Consider the following 17,348-nt stretch of genomic DNA (forward strand, 5'->3'; position numbering starts at 1 on the left):
ACCACATGGATAACCACAACTTGGTGGAGCTTACGAACAGAGTATTTTGCTAAGCAACAGTGAATAGCAGAGTCTCTTGTCTCTATACTTTGTATTAGGTGTTTTTTTGAAAAACACCATAGCGAAAACATGTGAATACAGCTTGACTTCCTTTCTGCTCTGACAAGTGGGTGTCAAAAACAGAAAGTTGCACACAGCTGCCCTTTTGAACCGATATATTTGGTTTTTTTGTGTGTTTTGTCAAGGTGTTTGAAATGATTGTATGGATACTTACTGCTACTTTGGAGAGCATTCAGATCGTGTTGTTCCACAGATCGATGGATGAATAGATGGACGGACGGATCAGATTCCACCAGGCAGGGAAAGAGGTATCCACATACACAAAATAAAACAGAAAGAGAGAAAATGAGAAAAGAAAGATAACCGCTAAAGTGCATTAAGAGGTTTTCATCTGTAACTGCTGGTCTGCGATTCACTAAGAGCTTCACCACAACCATTGGCTCAGGTTTGATTGACAGCTGATGTTGAGCAGCCAATGAATAATAAATTATATATTTATGATATAAATATATAATTTATATAAACATCCATCTCAGGTGATCCAATCTCAAGTGGATACATGTGTGAACAGTCTCCAAACACTGTTGTGGTCAATCAAACCATGTTCAATGGACACATTATTACCAGATCAAACAAGATACATGTTAATACCAGGTGTAAAATAGCTAATGACCTATTACTGTGCTGATGCCAAATCAATGAAATAAGTTTGAGAACAAAACACATCTGTGGAAGCTTCTGTTAATACCCAACCTATTTTAGTTCTGATACAAACCACAACAATTTACAGCACATAGTGTTTGCCTAGTGCTGAACAACTTCTCTAAACATACAGAATTACAGGAAGGTCAGAAATTGGGCTTCAGCACTTGACTTCCACAGTGCTTACGCTGCCAGTAAAATTGACACTAAAAATCATCTCACTGAATAAATTAGGCCTTCTCTGAATAGTATTTCTTTCTTTTGAAACTGAAAATCATCAAATATCTGTGATTGCAGCACATAAAAAACCCAACTCATTTGACTATCAAAACCTTCATGTCATTCTGCTTACACTACAAAAGAAAATGTCCTGAAGGGACACGTATGCAGCTGAACAGATGCAAGTTTGTGATGATGATTCAGAAAGTATGCTGCAACGTACTGTAAAGGTTACAGTAGCTCATACGACTCATGCATTAGATTCAAAAGTATCTTCTGAAGTATTAAGTTAGCTTTGTGTTAGGAACAGAGCAACATTTTTGACTAAAGTAGTTATTCTGTGATAATCACTTTCATAAAATTTGCGAATACAAATTTGCACAAACAGAATCAAAGAATCCAGTAATACGGAAATATATTCAGGATTCAACGCTAAGGATTTTTTTTCTACTGGTCAGGTCAGGACAGTGGTTTAAATTTTCAATAGCCTTGCCAAAATTTTCAATAGCCCTAACACAAAAATGTAATACATAGCCTAAATTAAATTAAATAGGCCCGGTTATTGTTTTCATTGTTTTTGACTAGGGGTGGCACGGTACATGAAAAAACATCCGAACCGTTCGGTTCGCTTGTCTCGGTTCGGTGCGTGTGTGCGTCGCGCGGTTCGCACGGTTCGACGCATGCGCAATGTAGCCTTGTGCCCGTGCTACTGCTAATACAATGCTAAATCATAAATCAGACAAATGTAGAATAACATTACAATGTCCAGCAATCGATTTAAATAGTACACTGGGTTTACTTAGACATTTAATGAGATCAACTCCACTAGGCTATATGTTGTTTTTTTCACGTGAATAAATAGGCTACATAGATCGACTGTTCCACGTACCGGTATGTACTTTAATGGTCCAGTGGCAGAACTTGCCAAGCGTGTCAAAGGTTCTGAGTTCTAATCTGCACTCCTATATATTTTTCTTTTTCATCAAAACCGATTATGTTTATCAGCGGTTGTATATCAAGCAGGGACAGATTTGTATGAATTTTGTTTTGTGATTTCATCGGAACGAATAGAGTAGCCTAGAGTCTCCTCAACGGACTGAAGCGCGCGTCTGAGTGAAGAATGTGCGGCCGCTGCGGTGTGTGTGCGAGCCACGAGAACACTGTATCAGCGCCACTGATCGCAACGGCAACGAGCACTTTGATCACTTGATTAAAAAAAACACATTTCAGAGCTAGATTGCTTCTTATTTAACAAACGAACGAAATGAATACTTTGCTAGTTAACTGGAAATGTTTTATTTATTTGTATTGGTACATCCGTGCTGGGACATAATATCAACCCTGGCAAAAAGTGGTGACAAATAACTGTCCGACACAGCCCACGGGAAATGAGAAGCTGCGTTTTGCAAACACACCCCATTTATGAAATAAATTAATTAATAATTAGATAATTCAGCTATATATCATATGCTGAAGTAAATTTTTGGAGTGTTAAAGATTAAAAGAAAAAACAACAACAAGAACCGTACAGAACCGAAAACCGTGACCCTAAAACCGTGATACGAACCGAACCGTGGGTTTTGTGAACCGTGCCACCCCTATTTTTGACCCATAGCCTTACCTTAACAAATAAGCTTATGACACCAAAAACTACTAGCCTAACTCATATAAATTAAAAATATTGTTAAAGACAAGTAATAAACTAAGAACAAATAATAAAATACGAGCAATAGCACAAATAAATACAACAGAACAAAACATACAAAAGAAATAAACAGTGCTTTTGATGTTTTTCATGTAGGTCCAACAGTAGTTTTCAGGTACAGAAATTGAATAACAAAAAAGTGAAATAACACTGCATAGTCTTCACTGAATAAATTAAATATAGATTAATCCTTATTAAAGTTACAAAAGTTATTCAGTCAAGAGCAGTGAGTGATTTTTTTTCTTTGTCCTTTGTTGTTTGATTAACTTTAAAACATTAACATTAAAAGACAGAAGCAGGTTTATTAGGCTGCTGTCACTTAAATAACTGCAAAGGATCCAATATACTGTTATACGAGTTTTATTTCTCAACTGTTCGCTTAAGACAGCTACCAACTATGTTTAGTTATGTCGCCAATAGGCATTTTGACACAATTTTGTGTGAATATGTCCGTCCAAGTGCAAGAAGACATGAAAGAGAAATCAATTCAGCATTCGCAGTCTGAAGCCTTGTTCATATTTTCGCCTGGCTCCGCATCGAGAGCTTCCGCTGATATAATCACATTTATACAATTCACAAATACAACTTTTTTGCAGCATGATCAGTTATGAAACTTATGAAAACCAATGCAATTTAACATCATTTACATGCACTTTAAAAGATCAATTTAAGTAGGAATAAAGCAAAAAATTAAACATCTACTTAATCATGTAAATGCTTAGTTGATTTGAAATCATACCAGTCTAATATTAACCAGTCTATTATCCCTTTAAGATTATTTAATTATAATTATTATGCACATAGATTTTGTCCTCTCTTACTCCATTTTACCCCATCCACACAATGGATAAGCAATGCTGTCTCTCAAAACCACAAATGAAAGTCTGATACGAATGTCCCCCACCACTTCCTGCTGATGTTACCGTTTGGTGTTCAAGGGCACACATGCACTCTGTCTGATCTCAGGGGGTAAAAGGGGAGGGTGTAGGCTAAATTATGTTCCTTCTTCGAGGCTAAAACCCGATCAAAGAAGAGACGCTCAGCATGTTTGAAGGGGAACATCTGAATTAACCTATACAAATGAACCAATGCAAATTTTGATGGGTCTCAACCACACACCAGCAAAAAGCACCTCAGAGCGCCATGAGGAACATGCCAGAGACCCCCAAAAAAAGCCCTGGATTTTGCTGTGGTGTAGCATTGACAGAAATGGTCACAAGGACTCACACAACCAAAAATAAATCATGTCAAGGCTCACACGTATGATATACATGACGACTGTACCTCAAAGTTACATTCTGGGTCACTGATGTGGGTTATTATTGGACCGATGAATGCCTTAAATGTAAACAGTTAATCAAGACGTGCCATGTTAAGTAGTTTGGACATTATGCAAAATCCTCCTTGTTCGTTCCACAGAATCAAGGCATAAAGGTTTGGAACATAAACACACAAAAAAAAAAAGGTTCTTCAGCGGTTCTTCAGGGGTTCTTTGCGGTGGTTAAGGTGCTATATAGCACCACTACCATTTAAAGAACCTGTTAAGCCCAGTTTGGTTCTTCAGCGGTTCTTTAGCGGTTCTTTGGGGTGGTTAAGGTGCTATATGGCACCTCTTATGGTTCTACATAGCACCATTTGACAAAGGTAGGTGCTATATGGCACTTAAAGTGGTTCCCCTATGATTACAAGCCAATGAACCACTTTTAGTGCTATTTAGCACCATTTTTGTTTAGAGTGAAGGTTTGGATGGCAGAACTTGCATTTTTGGGAGAACTATCCCTTTTAGGGGAAGTTCACATGTCGCGTCTAAAAAAAACGCCAAGAAAACACTGAGAGTTTCACCAACCAATCCAAGAGCTCCACCTGGACGATGAGAGATTCAAAGCCTACTTCAGAGTGGACAAAGACCAGTCTGGTGATCTTCTAAAAAGTGTTGGCCCAAGCATCAGCAAACAGAGCTTCTGCTGTGAAACCATCTCTCCTGCACAACGGCTCTGGATTTGTCTGAGGTAGCCTAATTAGACTACCATTAGAACTGAAAAGGCAATGTAGAATAACCATTACCAACTGATAATAATTTCTAATAGATTGGTTGGCTCTTGTCACATGACCTGCGGTGCGCTTGCAGCATTCTGAAAAGTTGAAAAAAATCTCATCTCGCATCACAACGCTCATCCGCTTGTTGTGCGTCTAATTTGAAAATAACAAACTTGAGTGTGAAAAATAAGTGACGAGAACAGCAACTTAGAAGGAATTTTTAGATGACACCTAACCAAAAGCTTCACCTTGCAGAGATCAAAAGGGAACATAGAGAGAGAGAGATAGAGAGAGAGAGAGAGAGAGAGAGAGAGCGACTGGAGTCCTGAAACAATGACATGTTTTTGTATGTGGCTTAACTGCCGGAAGAGATGTGGTAGCCTAAAACTAAAGCAGTCAAGAAAGAAAGACAGAAAGACAACGCAACGAAAATATGTATGGTCTAAGAAACGGTGATGATATCCCTTTTTTTACATAAAACATTTTGGTCCAGAACTTCACAATTAAATGCAAACTGCAGTTTATACAGTATCAAAAACATTATTCTGGTTGTAGTAAAGCCCTTTTGAGTTTCTGTGTGTATCTGTAAATAGTTAAATAAATGGTGAAATGCTGGTAAAGTGACTCTCAGAGCAGCTCTGGAGAGTTCATGTGTTCATGTCCTCATATACTGAAAATATCACGCGTCACATGTGCTTGTGTGTGTGTGTGTGTGTGTGTGTAGTAGACAAAACCTCTTATTCACAGACACTGGTCCATATCATGACATGATCCAATTAACTGTAAAGTTGTTGTTTTTTTATCCAAAATTTCCCAAATTCCATGACATTCCACATTCTACATTCCACATACTATTCTATAGTAAATTCCATTTTTATGACTGGCTTTTGCGATTCCGTCCATGTTTCACAGAAATCATAGAAAACCAGGATCTTGTCGACTCATCGCAACAGCACCTGCCTCTGCCTTGTTTTATCATCACACACTCAATGAAATCGGTCAGACAATCCGCTCCATAAAGGCTATTCTGACCACCCACAGTTCAGAGTCAGACAAACATTCTCGCCAAGACACTATAAAGTCACTACCACATCTGCATTCAGGACCAAAATAGATTTACATCCACAAGAATGGCAGACCCTGACCCATAAGCTTAGCCGGTCCCACACAGCCAGACTTTTGACTACTGGCACAAGGTCTGGTCCACACAGCATATTCAGGAACCACCCACTTAAACCATCTGATCGATATATTAAACAAACCAAGCACACTGTTATGTTTAGAGGTGGGTAAACCAATCAATAGCTTGTTTACTTGCCAAAGTTGCCATTAAAGAGGTAGTTGTAGTTCATCCAAAAACCCTCATGCTGTTCCAAAACTGTATGCTCTTTTTGTTTTATTCTGTGGAACATAAAATTAGCTATTTTGAAAAAAAAAAAAAAATGTTGTCCATAGAATGGAAGTCTATGGTCACAAAAACTTGGTTACATGCGTACATACTAGGGGTGTGATGAGATCTCGTGCCACAAAATGTGACGAGATTTCTCGTTGAGTGAAAAGCTGTCTCATGATATCGCCATGATGGAGCGTGAAAGTGAAATTAGCATAGAATATGCCACCGCTACTTTCACATTACCGCCTTGACTGTCGTTTTGCTGTTTTTATAAAAATAAAAACCATTGTAAACTATTGTAAACGTCTGCTCATCCACACAGTGCAGCAGGAATCACCGTGATCGCGTGATGGCGGAGGATTTGCGTCTGATAAATGTCTTATCTTGTAGAATGTGCGCTCAGCATCGCTGCTCCCTATACACAGAGTACGTGCGATCGCGAATCCGAAAGTGAAAGTAAAACACGATCTTCCCTGATGCGCGCAAATTAGGCTGCATACAATAGCCTGTCTCCCAATATCAAACCTATCTCTGGACTGTGTAGTTGTGGCTCTGGGGCCGTTTTCACAAAGAATTTTAAGGCTAAAAGTAGCTTCTAACTGGCGAATTTAGGAGCAACTCCTAAAAATAATGGGCGTGTCACTCGTAACTTTAGGACTCCTAATTTTTTGGACTAAGAGTAATTCACAAAGCATTTTAGCCCTAAAAGTAGCACCTAAGCCTGGGACAGCTTAAAAGTCGAGAGGACTCCTAACTCATTAAGACCTATTCACAAACCGCTTTTTGTGGCATTTCACGTTGCGATGTTTTGAAATGAGTATGCGGCGGCTACAGGAGCTTCCAATCGCGAGGGAACAATTTTGCATTGTAGGCATAACTAGGGATGCAATAACGCCACCAACAACAACCAAAACTAGGCTACTCATTGCATGTAAACTAATTGTAACGTTTCATTGTGAATCAAATTAAAATGTTCTTCTCTTTGCAAACGTAGGCAGAGGCATATAGTGACAGATTAATTCAATAATGTTGCAAAGATATTGCATCAATCCATATGTTTCATTAGGCTACTAGGCTATTTGTTTTGCCTTACTCTTTATTCATTTAGGCTATTTATTCAGTTATTCATCATCTTCCGTCCTTTGCACTACTTGTGAAGCGCACACATTCTAAGACCTGTCACCTGTCACTCATCATCGTAGGGGAGGTGTTTGGAATCATTCCCGCGTTACAATCATCAGCCAATCAAGGTGGTCACTTCAGTCAAGCTCGTGCATGAGTAATGACGTCATCCATAGCAACGAAGACTCACTCTTAGTTTAGGAGTTGTCATTTTTCTTTACTAAGAGTAGGTCTGAATGAAAAGGCGTTGTGAATAACTTTTAAGAGAAAACTCCTAGCTAAAATCTTTTAGTGCGATTTAGGAGTAGTCCTAGTGGTAAGATAAAATGCTTTGTGAATACGGCCCCTGGTCTGTTTGCACTATGAATATTGAGAGAGTACTTTGAATATGGTTGCACTTGCACTTATTGTTTGCACTTTTAAGACTAAGAAAAAAACTGTTCACAAAGTATAATTTATGTACAGTAAGGTCTGAAGAGACTCATGAAATCATCCAGGAGAGAAGCCAAGTCAGTTGAGTTTGTAGCAAAACCTTTTACAGTGCTTGTATATTGTTGTCTTTCAATGCATTTGATAATTCATACTCATAAAGTAGAACTGAATCGACATTCATTACAAGATTTTTACTTAAAACATTTCAAAATGCACCTGCAGACTATTTTGCCAGTCATGAATTTTGTCATTGACGATTTCTACAAAATATTGTGCAAAAATCTCGTCTCGTTCTCATGAACCCAATCTCGTGTCTCGTCTCGTGAGATAAGTGTCTCGTCACACCACTATTACATACCAACATTCTTCAAAATATTTTCTTTTGCGTCCCATAGAATTTAGTCATGCAGGTTTGAAATGACATGAGGATGAGTAAATGATGACAGAATTTTCATTTTAGGGTGAATTATCTCTTTGAATGTCTGAAATAAAACTAATATCTTGACAAATTTGGCAAATTCAGCAATTAATACAGGGAAACAATGTTTGAAGTAGAGAAAAAAACCCAATAGAGCATTCTGGGACCCCTCAATCCAGGGGCCTCATTTATAAAGATGTGCTTAGAATGATCATAAATGTGAATGTACGACAGTTTCCGGAATTTTTTCAGAGATATTTGCACAGAACATTTAATTGTATTTTTAATTAAAATAAATGCATGTAGGCATAATTTGTACATATTGTGATTGCTATTCATTTTTACATTTTCATAAAAGATTATTAATTTAATTACTGGTATTTGACCTCAAAACGTTTCTACAAATGCTCTTCAGTTGGCTTAGTTGCCTATATCTTGATTTATTCCCTTTTGAGGCAAGATAAAATCCATGGAATTTAGGAACAAATTTGATTGTATCTGGCTGCATTTTATAAATGAGGCCTCAGGACTAACCATGGGAAAATATACAGAGTCACATGTGAATGGACAAGAACGATTCAAGCAGTAGCCATGTGATCCAAACATGATGGGAATAAATAAAGAGCGAATTCATCTCACTGAACAAGAGCCCAACAGGGATCTCATGAGATCTAACTCATATACGATCCTGCTGTGTGTTGCTATAAGATGAATTTATTCTAGAACAGTTCTTCTGTACGAAGACTGAGGCTTCATACAAGACGTTATGTTGCTTAAAAGTAAAGGTAAAATCATGTAATGCAACATCTTAAATACGAACTAGACAAGTGCAAGGGAGAATGTTTAGTATGACTAACCTTTAGTACAGTAAAAGTGAATTGCGAGTGGTTTGTGTTTGACAATCTACATTAGTGGATCTCCTTAAAGTCACCATGAAATCATAACTGATTCCCAATTTCCCATATTTACTTTGTTAGCACGCAGTACTAGTCTTGTAATGAATAAGTAATCCATGCAAGTTAATCCACAAAAGAAAATGTGTTTGTCTTCGTAATCTTAAGTCAAAATCTGAAGATGTGCTTCCCTGTGGAATGGCATTCCTTCTCTGATGACATCAGTTTGACGGCTTGAGCAGAATGTCCTTAACCAAACACCTCCAAGGGTCAGTCTGCTGCCAGCTCGAGCTGGTGAGGAGGTGCCCCAAAATCAAGCCCTGCCCTCTATTCAATAATGTCACATTTCTGAAGTCGGCAGCAACTTCTGGTTCACGCAAACTTAGCTTAATCGTCACCAAACGACAATTGGGAGGGAAAAAAAAGTTGTTTGTGCAATTAATGTTTAAAATGAAACAACAAATATGTATGATTAATCAGTGTACATATTGTATCTGTATAGTGAATTATTTGTATCTGTGCATATCTATCTATCTATCTATCTATCTATCTATCTATCTATCTATCTATCTATGCATCCATCAATCCATCCACCCATTTGTCAATCCAACTCTCTGTCCGTTCTTTCATCCTTTAATCTAGTATCTATACTTCCATTCATCCAATAGCAAGTGATCAATTCTCTACATCAGCCAGGGTGTCCAATCCTGCTCCAGGAGGGCCACTTTCAGGTGTTTAGCTCCAACACACCTGCCTGGAAGTTTCTAGTGATCCTGAAGACCTTGCTTAGCTGGTTCATGTGCGTTTAATCGGGGCTGGAGCTAAACTCTGCTGGAAGGCAGCCTCCAGGAGCAGGAGCAGACCCTGACCTACTGCAACATAGGCTACTCATTGGAATATTTCTACAAAGCTGAGAGTGACAAACAAGAAGGCGTTCCTCCAGATGGAAACACTAGAGCTACAAATGTCTGGCCATAGCATTGCATTCGTTGCTTAAACTCACCCTAGTCAGTATTTTCATGTTTTTTTGAACAAGTAATTATGTTAACGCGATGTTTTGTTCATCATGACATTATTTGAGGTAACGTTACATTAGAAACAATGAAAATACCATGGCACAGGAATATGCTTATGATTCAGTTCCATTGCATTACTATCTGACAATATCATGTTACCTTACCACCCACAGTACATATTCGTAAGTGAAAACGTTCAATTAAATGCCTTATTTGAGAAAAGAGACAGTAAATGTCATGATATGACAGAAAGAGTGAAGATTACACTGAAACCGAGAGCTTGAGCAGATCTATTTGTCTATTAACGCGCTCAGGAAACGCATCTACCGCGCGCAGCAAAGCACGCGTATTTAAAACACACATAAACCTATAAACCTACTTACAGAAGAGTTTGACTGTTTGAGTTTAATAAAGCGACAGGGACTAAATTCTCACCCATTCTGTTGACGCTCCCGGACGCCTCTGTAACCGATCTCTCACCAACCGACATTCCCTTTCTCCAACTCACGGTCCAGCCCACGCGCGACAAGCGTACGTCACATTTCTTGCGTAATCTCCCTTGCGACTACGAGGGCGACGGTAGTGGCGTATCTTTGGTGAATAGCGTCCGCACAAATCTCGCGATATTTTATGTAAGCCACAAGGGGGGAAAGATTTTTTTATGATTCAAATGCGGGTTGGGGATTAGTTTGTCATTGCATTTAAGCGGAATATGCATCTGCATGTTGCTATTTGCAAATACATTTCGGAAGGTTTGATACTTTTTTTTAAGTTCACTGATAATAATAAAGAAAACAGACATAAATATTATCTAGGGTAAAATAAAAATAATAAAAAAATCCATAGTAAAGCAATAAAAAAAAGTCACTGACAAAGCCGATACCTTAATATTAGTAAATACAAGCGTATACAAATATGTTTATAAACGAAAAATTATAAATAGTGTAGATATCTTTTATAGGGATGCGGTTCAATAGTCTAAGAGCCCTTTGCTGAAAAGGCTCTGTCTCTTTTTCTTTTATATCTAGTCATGAGAAGATGCACAGATACACAGTAAATTCCATTTATTAAAATGGTCTGGCTGAAGACCCACATCTGACTCCGATTCCGTAGATTTAATTACCTTGATAATTTACTGCTATGGAAAGAGCTGTGAGAAGAGAGCAACAATGCTGCCACGTGTTGGCCAGAAAGTATAAAAGCAGCTATACACTTGATGTAGCCTACATTCACACACGTTTTTCCCAATAGCAAAGTCACACTTTGTTAATGTGAAAAACTAGGCTATAATACTATAGACCTAGCAAATTAAATAAATAAAAATTGTGAATTATAGTCTATACTAAATGTACTTTTAATTGCCAGCAAACACAAGTTCACGTCGCACCATGGTGTAGTATCGCATAATGCTATTTTATAATTTTGAACAAAACCTTAATAAACACTAGGATACTGTTTAGTGTATAATGCAAAATACAACAAAAAATCTGGAAATATTTCCTTAAATTCAATTATATGTTGCTACAATGTCCTTTGCAACTATTTCACATTAAAAAGGGACCAGTACAGTATTTTTGGCCTAATATCCCAATGCCTAGTTTTATGACAGTTTTCAAATATCGCTAACGTTGAGAGGTCCTTTATGAATATATTGTAACGTTTCTATTTTTGTTTATATTGTATCCTGGAAAAGATTTTACACAAAAGATAAACAAGTTTGTTTATTGTTTTATGTACAAGATCCACATCACACGTATATGAGCTTAAAGAAATAGAAAATAAGGCACATGTGAACAATACACGCATAGCTTAATACACAAATATACTGTTGATCTCAAGCTTCTGCAACATTTCCACTCAGGTCTTTGGCCAGCTTTATATCCATCAGAACAAAAGGATTCTATAACTTTTCAACTTTTCACTCTCATTCATTGTTTGCATATAAGGACTTCCTCGTTCATATGTGAGGGCAAATCCACATTTAACCCTTTTAGTAGCAGAGAAGACTTTTTTTTGTGTCATTTTCAGTCCTCTGATGAAAAATTATTTAGATTTACACAGTGCTGATAATATTTAATTTTGTTTTAATGAATAAAGTAACGTCGATTTGGCCCATTTCAGCTCAGTGCTTTGGCCAGCTTGATCTCTCTTCAAAGTCACTGTGCAGAAAAACAGAAATATTAAATTATATTTCATGATCTGTTTTTTTATTGTCTCTAAGTATTGAGCAAACTTTAATTTGGAGATTAAATAAAACCAATGCACTTGCTTTGATTTGTGCTGATCTTCCATTCCTGCTTGTGTCATGAGATCAGCGACATTGTTCTCCAGGTCATCTATACGTGTTCCCATCTCATCCAGTTCAGGCATTAAGGAAAAACTAAATGCATTTATCAAGAATAAACATGATACTCTAATGTTAGATATGTTTTTAAAACTATTATGTACACTACCATTTAAAAGTTTGGGGTTGGTAAGATTTTTTTTATGATTTTGGCTGAATTTATTTGATCAAAAAGGAGTAGGCCCTAATACTGTTAAAATAATAATTACCATTTACAATCAGTGTTTTCTTACTTACATATTAAACGTAATTCATGGTGGAAAAGCGAACTTTCAGAAATATTCTAATATGCTGATTTCCTGCTCAAGTAACATTTCTTATTATTATCAATGTTGAAAACAGCTGTGATGCTTGATATTTTTGTGAAACCGTTAATATGTGTTTGAATAGAAAGTTCAAAAGAACCACATTTATTTGAAAGAAACTTTCTGTAACACTATAAATGTCTTTACTGTCACTTTTTATCAATTTAATGCATCCTTTATAAAAAGTATTGATTTCTTATATGGCAATGCCATGGTATATAAGTTCAATGGTAACTGAATTAGGCTATTTCATATCATTAGAATTTAGATGCTACTTCGAGATAGACCTATACTTAATTACCCAAAAGTCTGTGATATTGTCATATTGTGTTCAAAACATGATATTGCTATGGTAACAACTCAAATACAAATATATTTCATGCTAGTGCTATGATACTGATAGCGCTAAAATAGCTAATCTTTCTTCTTATTAATCTTACTTCTACAAAGTTAAATTATGTATCTGAAAAGATATTTTTGGAGATGATTTGGTCAGATAAGTTCTGAAACCTGCTCTGAAGTTGTTGCATTGTCGTCTCCATCTGTTTGAAGAAACGAAGAGCAGATTTGTGAAAGAACATTGTAAAGTTGCAATTAAAATGTTCTCGTCTTGCCTATAATTGTCAAATTAAAAATGTATTAAAAAACACTTGCCACTGCAGACAAATCTTTGGCGGCTTTTGACTCGGATCCTGCCATGAGTTTGTTGAGTTCAGTTGGTTATGTTGGAAGTTGGAAGTTGTTCGTTTCAGCTCCAGGCAACGTTGTCTGGACTAAAAAAAAACACTAAAAAAACAGTGTGAAAATAATAGGTATATTTAACCTCAGAAATCTTTGGTCAATCATAGCCTATCCATCAGATTCAAAAAGGATTCTATAACTTTTCAACTTTTCACTCTCATTCATTGTTTACATATAAGGACTTCCTCGTTCGTATGTGAGGGCATATTCACTTTTAACCCTTTTAATCCACATTTAACCTTTTTTTTTTTTTTTGGACACTGATAAAAATTATCTTGATTTACACAGTGCTGATAATCTTTAATTTTGTTTTCATGGATTATGTAACGTCGTTTCGTCGATTTGGCACAACTTTATTCGGATTTCGAGGGGATTAGACAAATCTTGTGTCATAAGCAAGTTAGTATAAAGCAGTTTAAGATCAGGCCATTTCAAGTGTGCTTCTAATATGTGATGGTAAATTCATTGCTTACATTTAGAAATGCTGAAATACTGGGGTTAATGCTTAATAATTTGCCGAATCATTGTTTTTGTCATACGCTCGTCAAAAACAAAAATCGACTGACATTAGGACCGTGCGTCTCATGAATATTAATGAGCGTATCGTGACGTAATGCAACACGGAAGTACTGTTATGAGCATTAGCCAGATGTAGCAGAGAGGATCACAGCGGCATTAAAATGATTTACAGCACTCCATTCATCTTTGCACAGATCACAAGACAGAAGATACACACCATCTAATATGGACTCACGCTGAGGAACCGTTCCCATCGATTTAGCAAGTATTTATTTCCTGGAAAAAGGGAAGCACTTAAATGAATTAGTTCTAATGAGTCAGTGGATGGTGACTGGGACAATGAAAGTACATACTGTAAAATTGCATTTTAATATGTGAACAAAATAACAAAGTAGTAATGATTTATGTTTCATTAAATTAGTGAGCTTGTAATTGTATTCAGTTGATTGAACTATAAAGGACAGATAGATACATCACTCAAAAATGGATGAAGTGGTTATGGATCAGATCATGTATGTTGGTCATCAAGTGGTGTCTTGGATCGCATCTGTTGCCATCATATTTGGAGGAGTTGTGCCATACATCCCTCAGTACAGGGATATCCGCAGGACTCAGAATGCTGAAGGATTCTCCACATATGTTTGCCTGGTGCTGCTGGTAGCCAACATATTAAGAATACTATTTAGGTGAGTTATGCACAACAGCTATATATGAGGAAACAATGTAAAAAGCCTATCTGCCTTAATTCACTTTAATGCGTATTTACAAAGAGACATTTATCTGACATCAGATTTTTGCATAAAACATGCTTGTTAAATGTTCTTTTTTTTAATGTATTTTTTAAAGTCAGTTAATCACATATGTATAAACTGCCTGGTCAAAGAATGTTGCTGTTTGGATTTTAATAGGCAAACGCTTAAGAGTCAATGATTGGATCATAATCGCAGTGATATTTTCTAGCATGTTATATGTTTGGCAGCAGTTCTTCAAATCCTAAATGATGCAGCGTGTAGCTTTTCATGTAGGAAGACACATCATGGCCATATTTCAGGATGACAATGTCAGGATTCATCAGGCTCAAACTGTGAAAGAATGGTTGGGAGAGAGAACATGAAGAATCATTTTCACACATGAATTGGCACCTCTGAGTCCAGATCTTAAATTCATTGAAAGTCTTTGGGTTTTACTGGCATTGACTTTACTGAGTGCTTGACTCTTGCACCAGATCTTGACCAAAAAATTATGCACCCCTTGATGGAAATAACATCACAACATTTATTTCCATCAAGAGGTGCATCATTTTTTGGTGAAGACCTTGTATTGACAACACAGATACACACTCCATAAATTATGTTTAGAAGAACTGTTGCCAAATATATAACATGCTAGAAAGATAGATAGAAGTAACACTTTACAATAAGGTTTCATGTGTTAACATTAGTTAACTACTTTAGTTAACATGAACTAAGAATGAACAATACTTCAACAGCATATATTAACCTTACTTAATGTTAATTTAAACATTTAGTCATGCATTATTAAAATCAAAAGTTGTATTTGTTGTTATATTTATTATAGGAATAAATCTGAAGGATTAAAGGGTTAGTTCACCCAAAAATGAAAATTCTGTCATTAATTACTCACCCTCATGTCGTTCTAAACCTGTAAGACTTTCGTTCATCTTCAGAACACAAATGGAAATATTTCTGATGAAATCTGGGAGCTTTCCGACCCCTATAGACTGCAACATTATTACTACTTTCAAGGCCCAGAAAGGTAGTAAAGACTTCGTTAAAATAGTCCATGTGACTACAGTGGTTCAACCTTAATGTTATGAAGCGACGAGAATACTTTTTGTGCGAAAAAAAGAAAGAAAGAAAATACTTTATTCAACTATTTCTTCTCTTCCCTGTCAGTCACGTTGTAAACAGTGTAGCTCTTTCAGGTTCTACGTCAGAACGTTGGCAGGACGCAGGATTGGCTGGATCCTGCGTCAGAATCACACACATGCGTCGTGGTGCTCACGTGAACAGCATCAGAGACCGACATAGAAGAGAAGAAATTGTTGAATAAAGTCAGTATTTTTGTTTTTTGTTTTTGCGCACAAAGTATTCTCGTCGCTTCATAACAGGTTGAACCACTGTAGTCACATGGACTATTTTAACGATGTCTTTACTACCTTTCTGGCCCTTGAGAGTGGTGATTGCATTGCAGTCTATGGGGGATCAGAAAGCTCTTGGATTTCATAAAAAAAAAAAATTCATACAAAAATTATTTTTTTTGGGGAACTAACCCTTTAAATATTGAGAGGTGCTTAAATTTATTATTGGTGCACAAATATTTTGTCTGGTTTGTGCACTAATAAAAAAAAAAAAAATAAGTTGATCAAATCTGCCCCATCAAAGTCTGTACAATGATTTTTAAAAATCCTCATCCATTTATCAGTAACAACTTGAAGAAGCATGGAAAAAGCTCTGACCAATACATGTTATTTATCTATTTTTTCCAGGTTTGGACGTTACTTTGAGACTCCGCTGCTTTGGCAGAGTATAATCATGATCGTCACAATGTTAATCATGCTGAACCTGTGCACCAGCGTCCGCATGGTCACTGAACTCAACACCAAACGCCGCTCGTTCACAGGTGGGAATCTTTATGACTCTTTACAGCCTCCGAATGAGTGTTGTTTTCAGCATTATATTGAAGAGAACTTTTGTGTAACACTTTTTTTAATTTTTATTCTCAAATGAATTAATAATTTACTTTTTTCTGGTTTCTTTCTTTAAATGTTTTTTTTTCACTAAATTCTCTAATTTGGTTTTTCCAGTCAGTCTGTTTAGTTCAGTTTGGTACTTGAGTTTACAGGCTATTGAATTACAGTAGATACAGTCACATGGTCAGGGTCTGTCTTTTAACATGTTTCACGAGATTATCATACAAGGAGGGCCTTTGAAGTGGATGAACTTTGACCGGCTGACTGCTTGGTGAACATCAGTCTCAGGTTTATTTATACTTGAGTTGTGTTCTTCACTCAAACTGCCATTTTGTATATAAATGAGCCCAAACACTGAATTTTATGTTCGGAATGGAATACGTATGTACTGTATACTGCATAACATTTTTTAAGAATAGTATGTGATGCAGTATAAATTAACAGCTGGTTTCACAGACAATGCTTAAGCCTAGTCCCAGACTGAAATGCATGTTTGAGCTGTTTTAATTTGAAAGCAACTTGCACTGACAATCTTAAGACAGTGCCATTGTTTTGTCTCAAGATGCACACCAGTAATTATTTTTTTCAAAGGCACATTTATAAAAGCTACTTAAATGCCCTAATTGAACTAAGGCTTAATCCTGGTTTAGTCTAAGCCCTGTCTGTGGAACCGGACCTATATGTTTCAAACTGGTGGTATGATGCTTTATTGTTGTCACATAGCATTAC

General features: G+C 36.7%; 3 protein-coding genes and 1 long non-coding RNA gene across 9 annotated transcripts in view; 2 read left to right on the forward strand and 2 right to left on the reverse strand.

The window, feature by feature from the left end:
• Positions 1 to 17,348, reverse strand: part of septin7a (septin 7a) — a 214,106-nt gene that overhangs the window by 45,361 nt on the left and 151,397 nt on the right. For 4 of the 5 annotated variants that reach the window (XM_082186135.1, XM_082186134.1, XM_082186133.1 and 1 more), the window contains exon 1: positions 275 to 307. The exons of the other annotated variant lie outside the window; for it this stretch is intronic. In XM_082186135.1, coding sequence (XP_082042261.1) covers positions 275 to 292 — 18 coding nt within the window. In that variant the 5' untranslated portion in view covers positions 293 to 307. Of the gene's footprint in view, positions 1 to 274; positions 308 to 17,348 lie in introns of those variants that run through there. 5 annotated transcript variants of the gene reach the window in all.
• LOC309511098 lies at positions 2,589 to 5,325 on the forward strand. Its single transcript, XR_014210498.1, has 2 exons — positions 2,589 to 4,120; positions 4,427 to 5,325. It is a non-coding gene; the product is annotated as an uncharacterized lncRNA (long non-coding RNA).
• hsbp1l1 (heat shock factor binding protein 1 like 1) lies at positions 11,704 to 13,592 on the reverse strand. The gene is made up of 4 exons (XM_082186142.1): positions 13,301 to 13,592; positions 13,122 to 13,188; positions 12,267 to 12,357; positions 11,704 to 12,156 (listed from the first exon to the last, which is right to left on the reverse strand). Exons 1-4 carry the CDS (start codon positions 13,343 to 13,345, stop codon positions 12,120 to 12,122), a joined length of 240 nt encoding a protein of 79 aa, XP_082042268.1. The 5' UTR covers positions 13,346 to 13,592; the 3' UTR covers positions 11,704 to 12,119.
• The window catches only part of slc66a2 (solute carrier family 66 member 2), a 43,988-nt gene continuing 40,625 nt past the window's right edge, over positions 13,986 to 17,348 (forward strand). The window contains exons 1-2 of one of the 2 annotated variants that reach the window (XM_082186137.1): positions 13,986 to 14,592; positions 16,416 to 16,549. In XM_082186137.1, the coding sequence (XP_082042263.1) occupies positions 14,390 to 14,592; positions 16,416 to 16,549 (337 nt within the window). In that variant the 5' untranslated portion in view covers positions 13,986 to 14,389. The remainder of the gene's footprint in view (positions 14,593 to 16,415; positions 16,550 to 17,348) is intronic. The other variant, XM_082186138.1, reaches the window with a different exon arrangement.

The sequence above is a fragment of the Leuciscus leuciscus genome (assembly GCF_965113295.1).
Source record: "Leuciscus leuciscus genome assembly, chromosome: 12".
Lineage (NCBI taxonomy): Eukaryota > Metazoa > Chordata > Actinopteri > Cypriniformes > Leuciscidae > Leuciscus > Leuciscus leuciscus.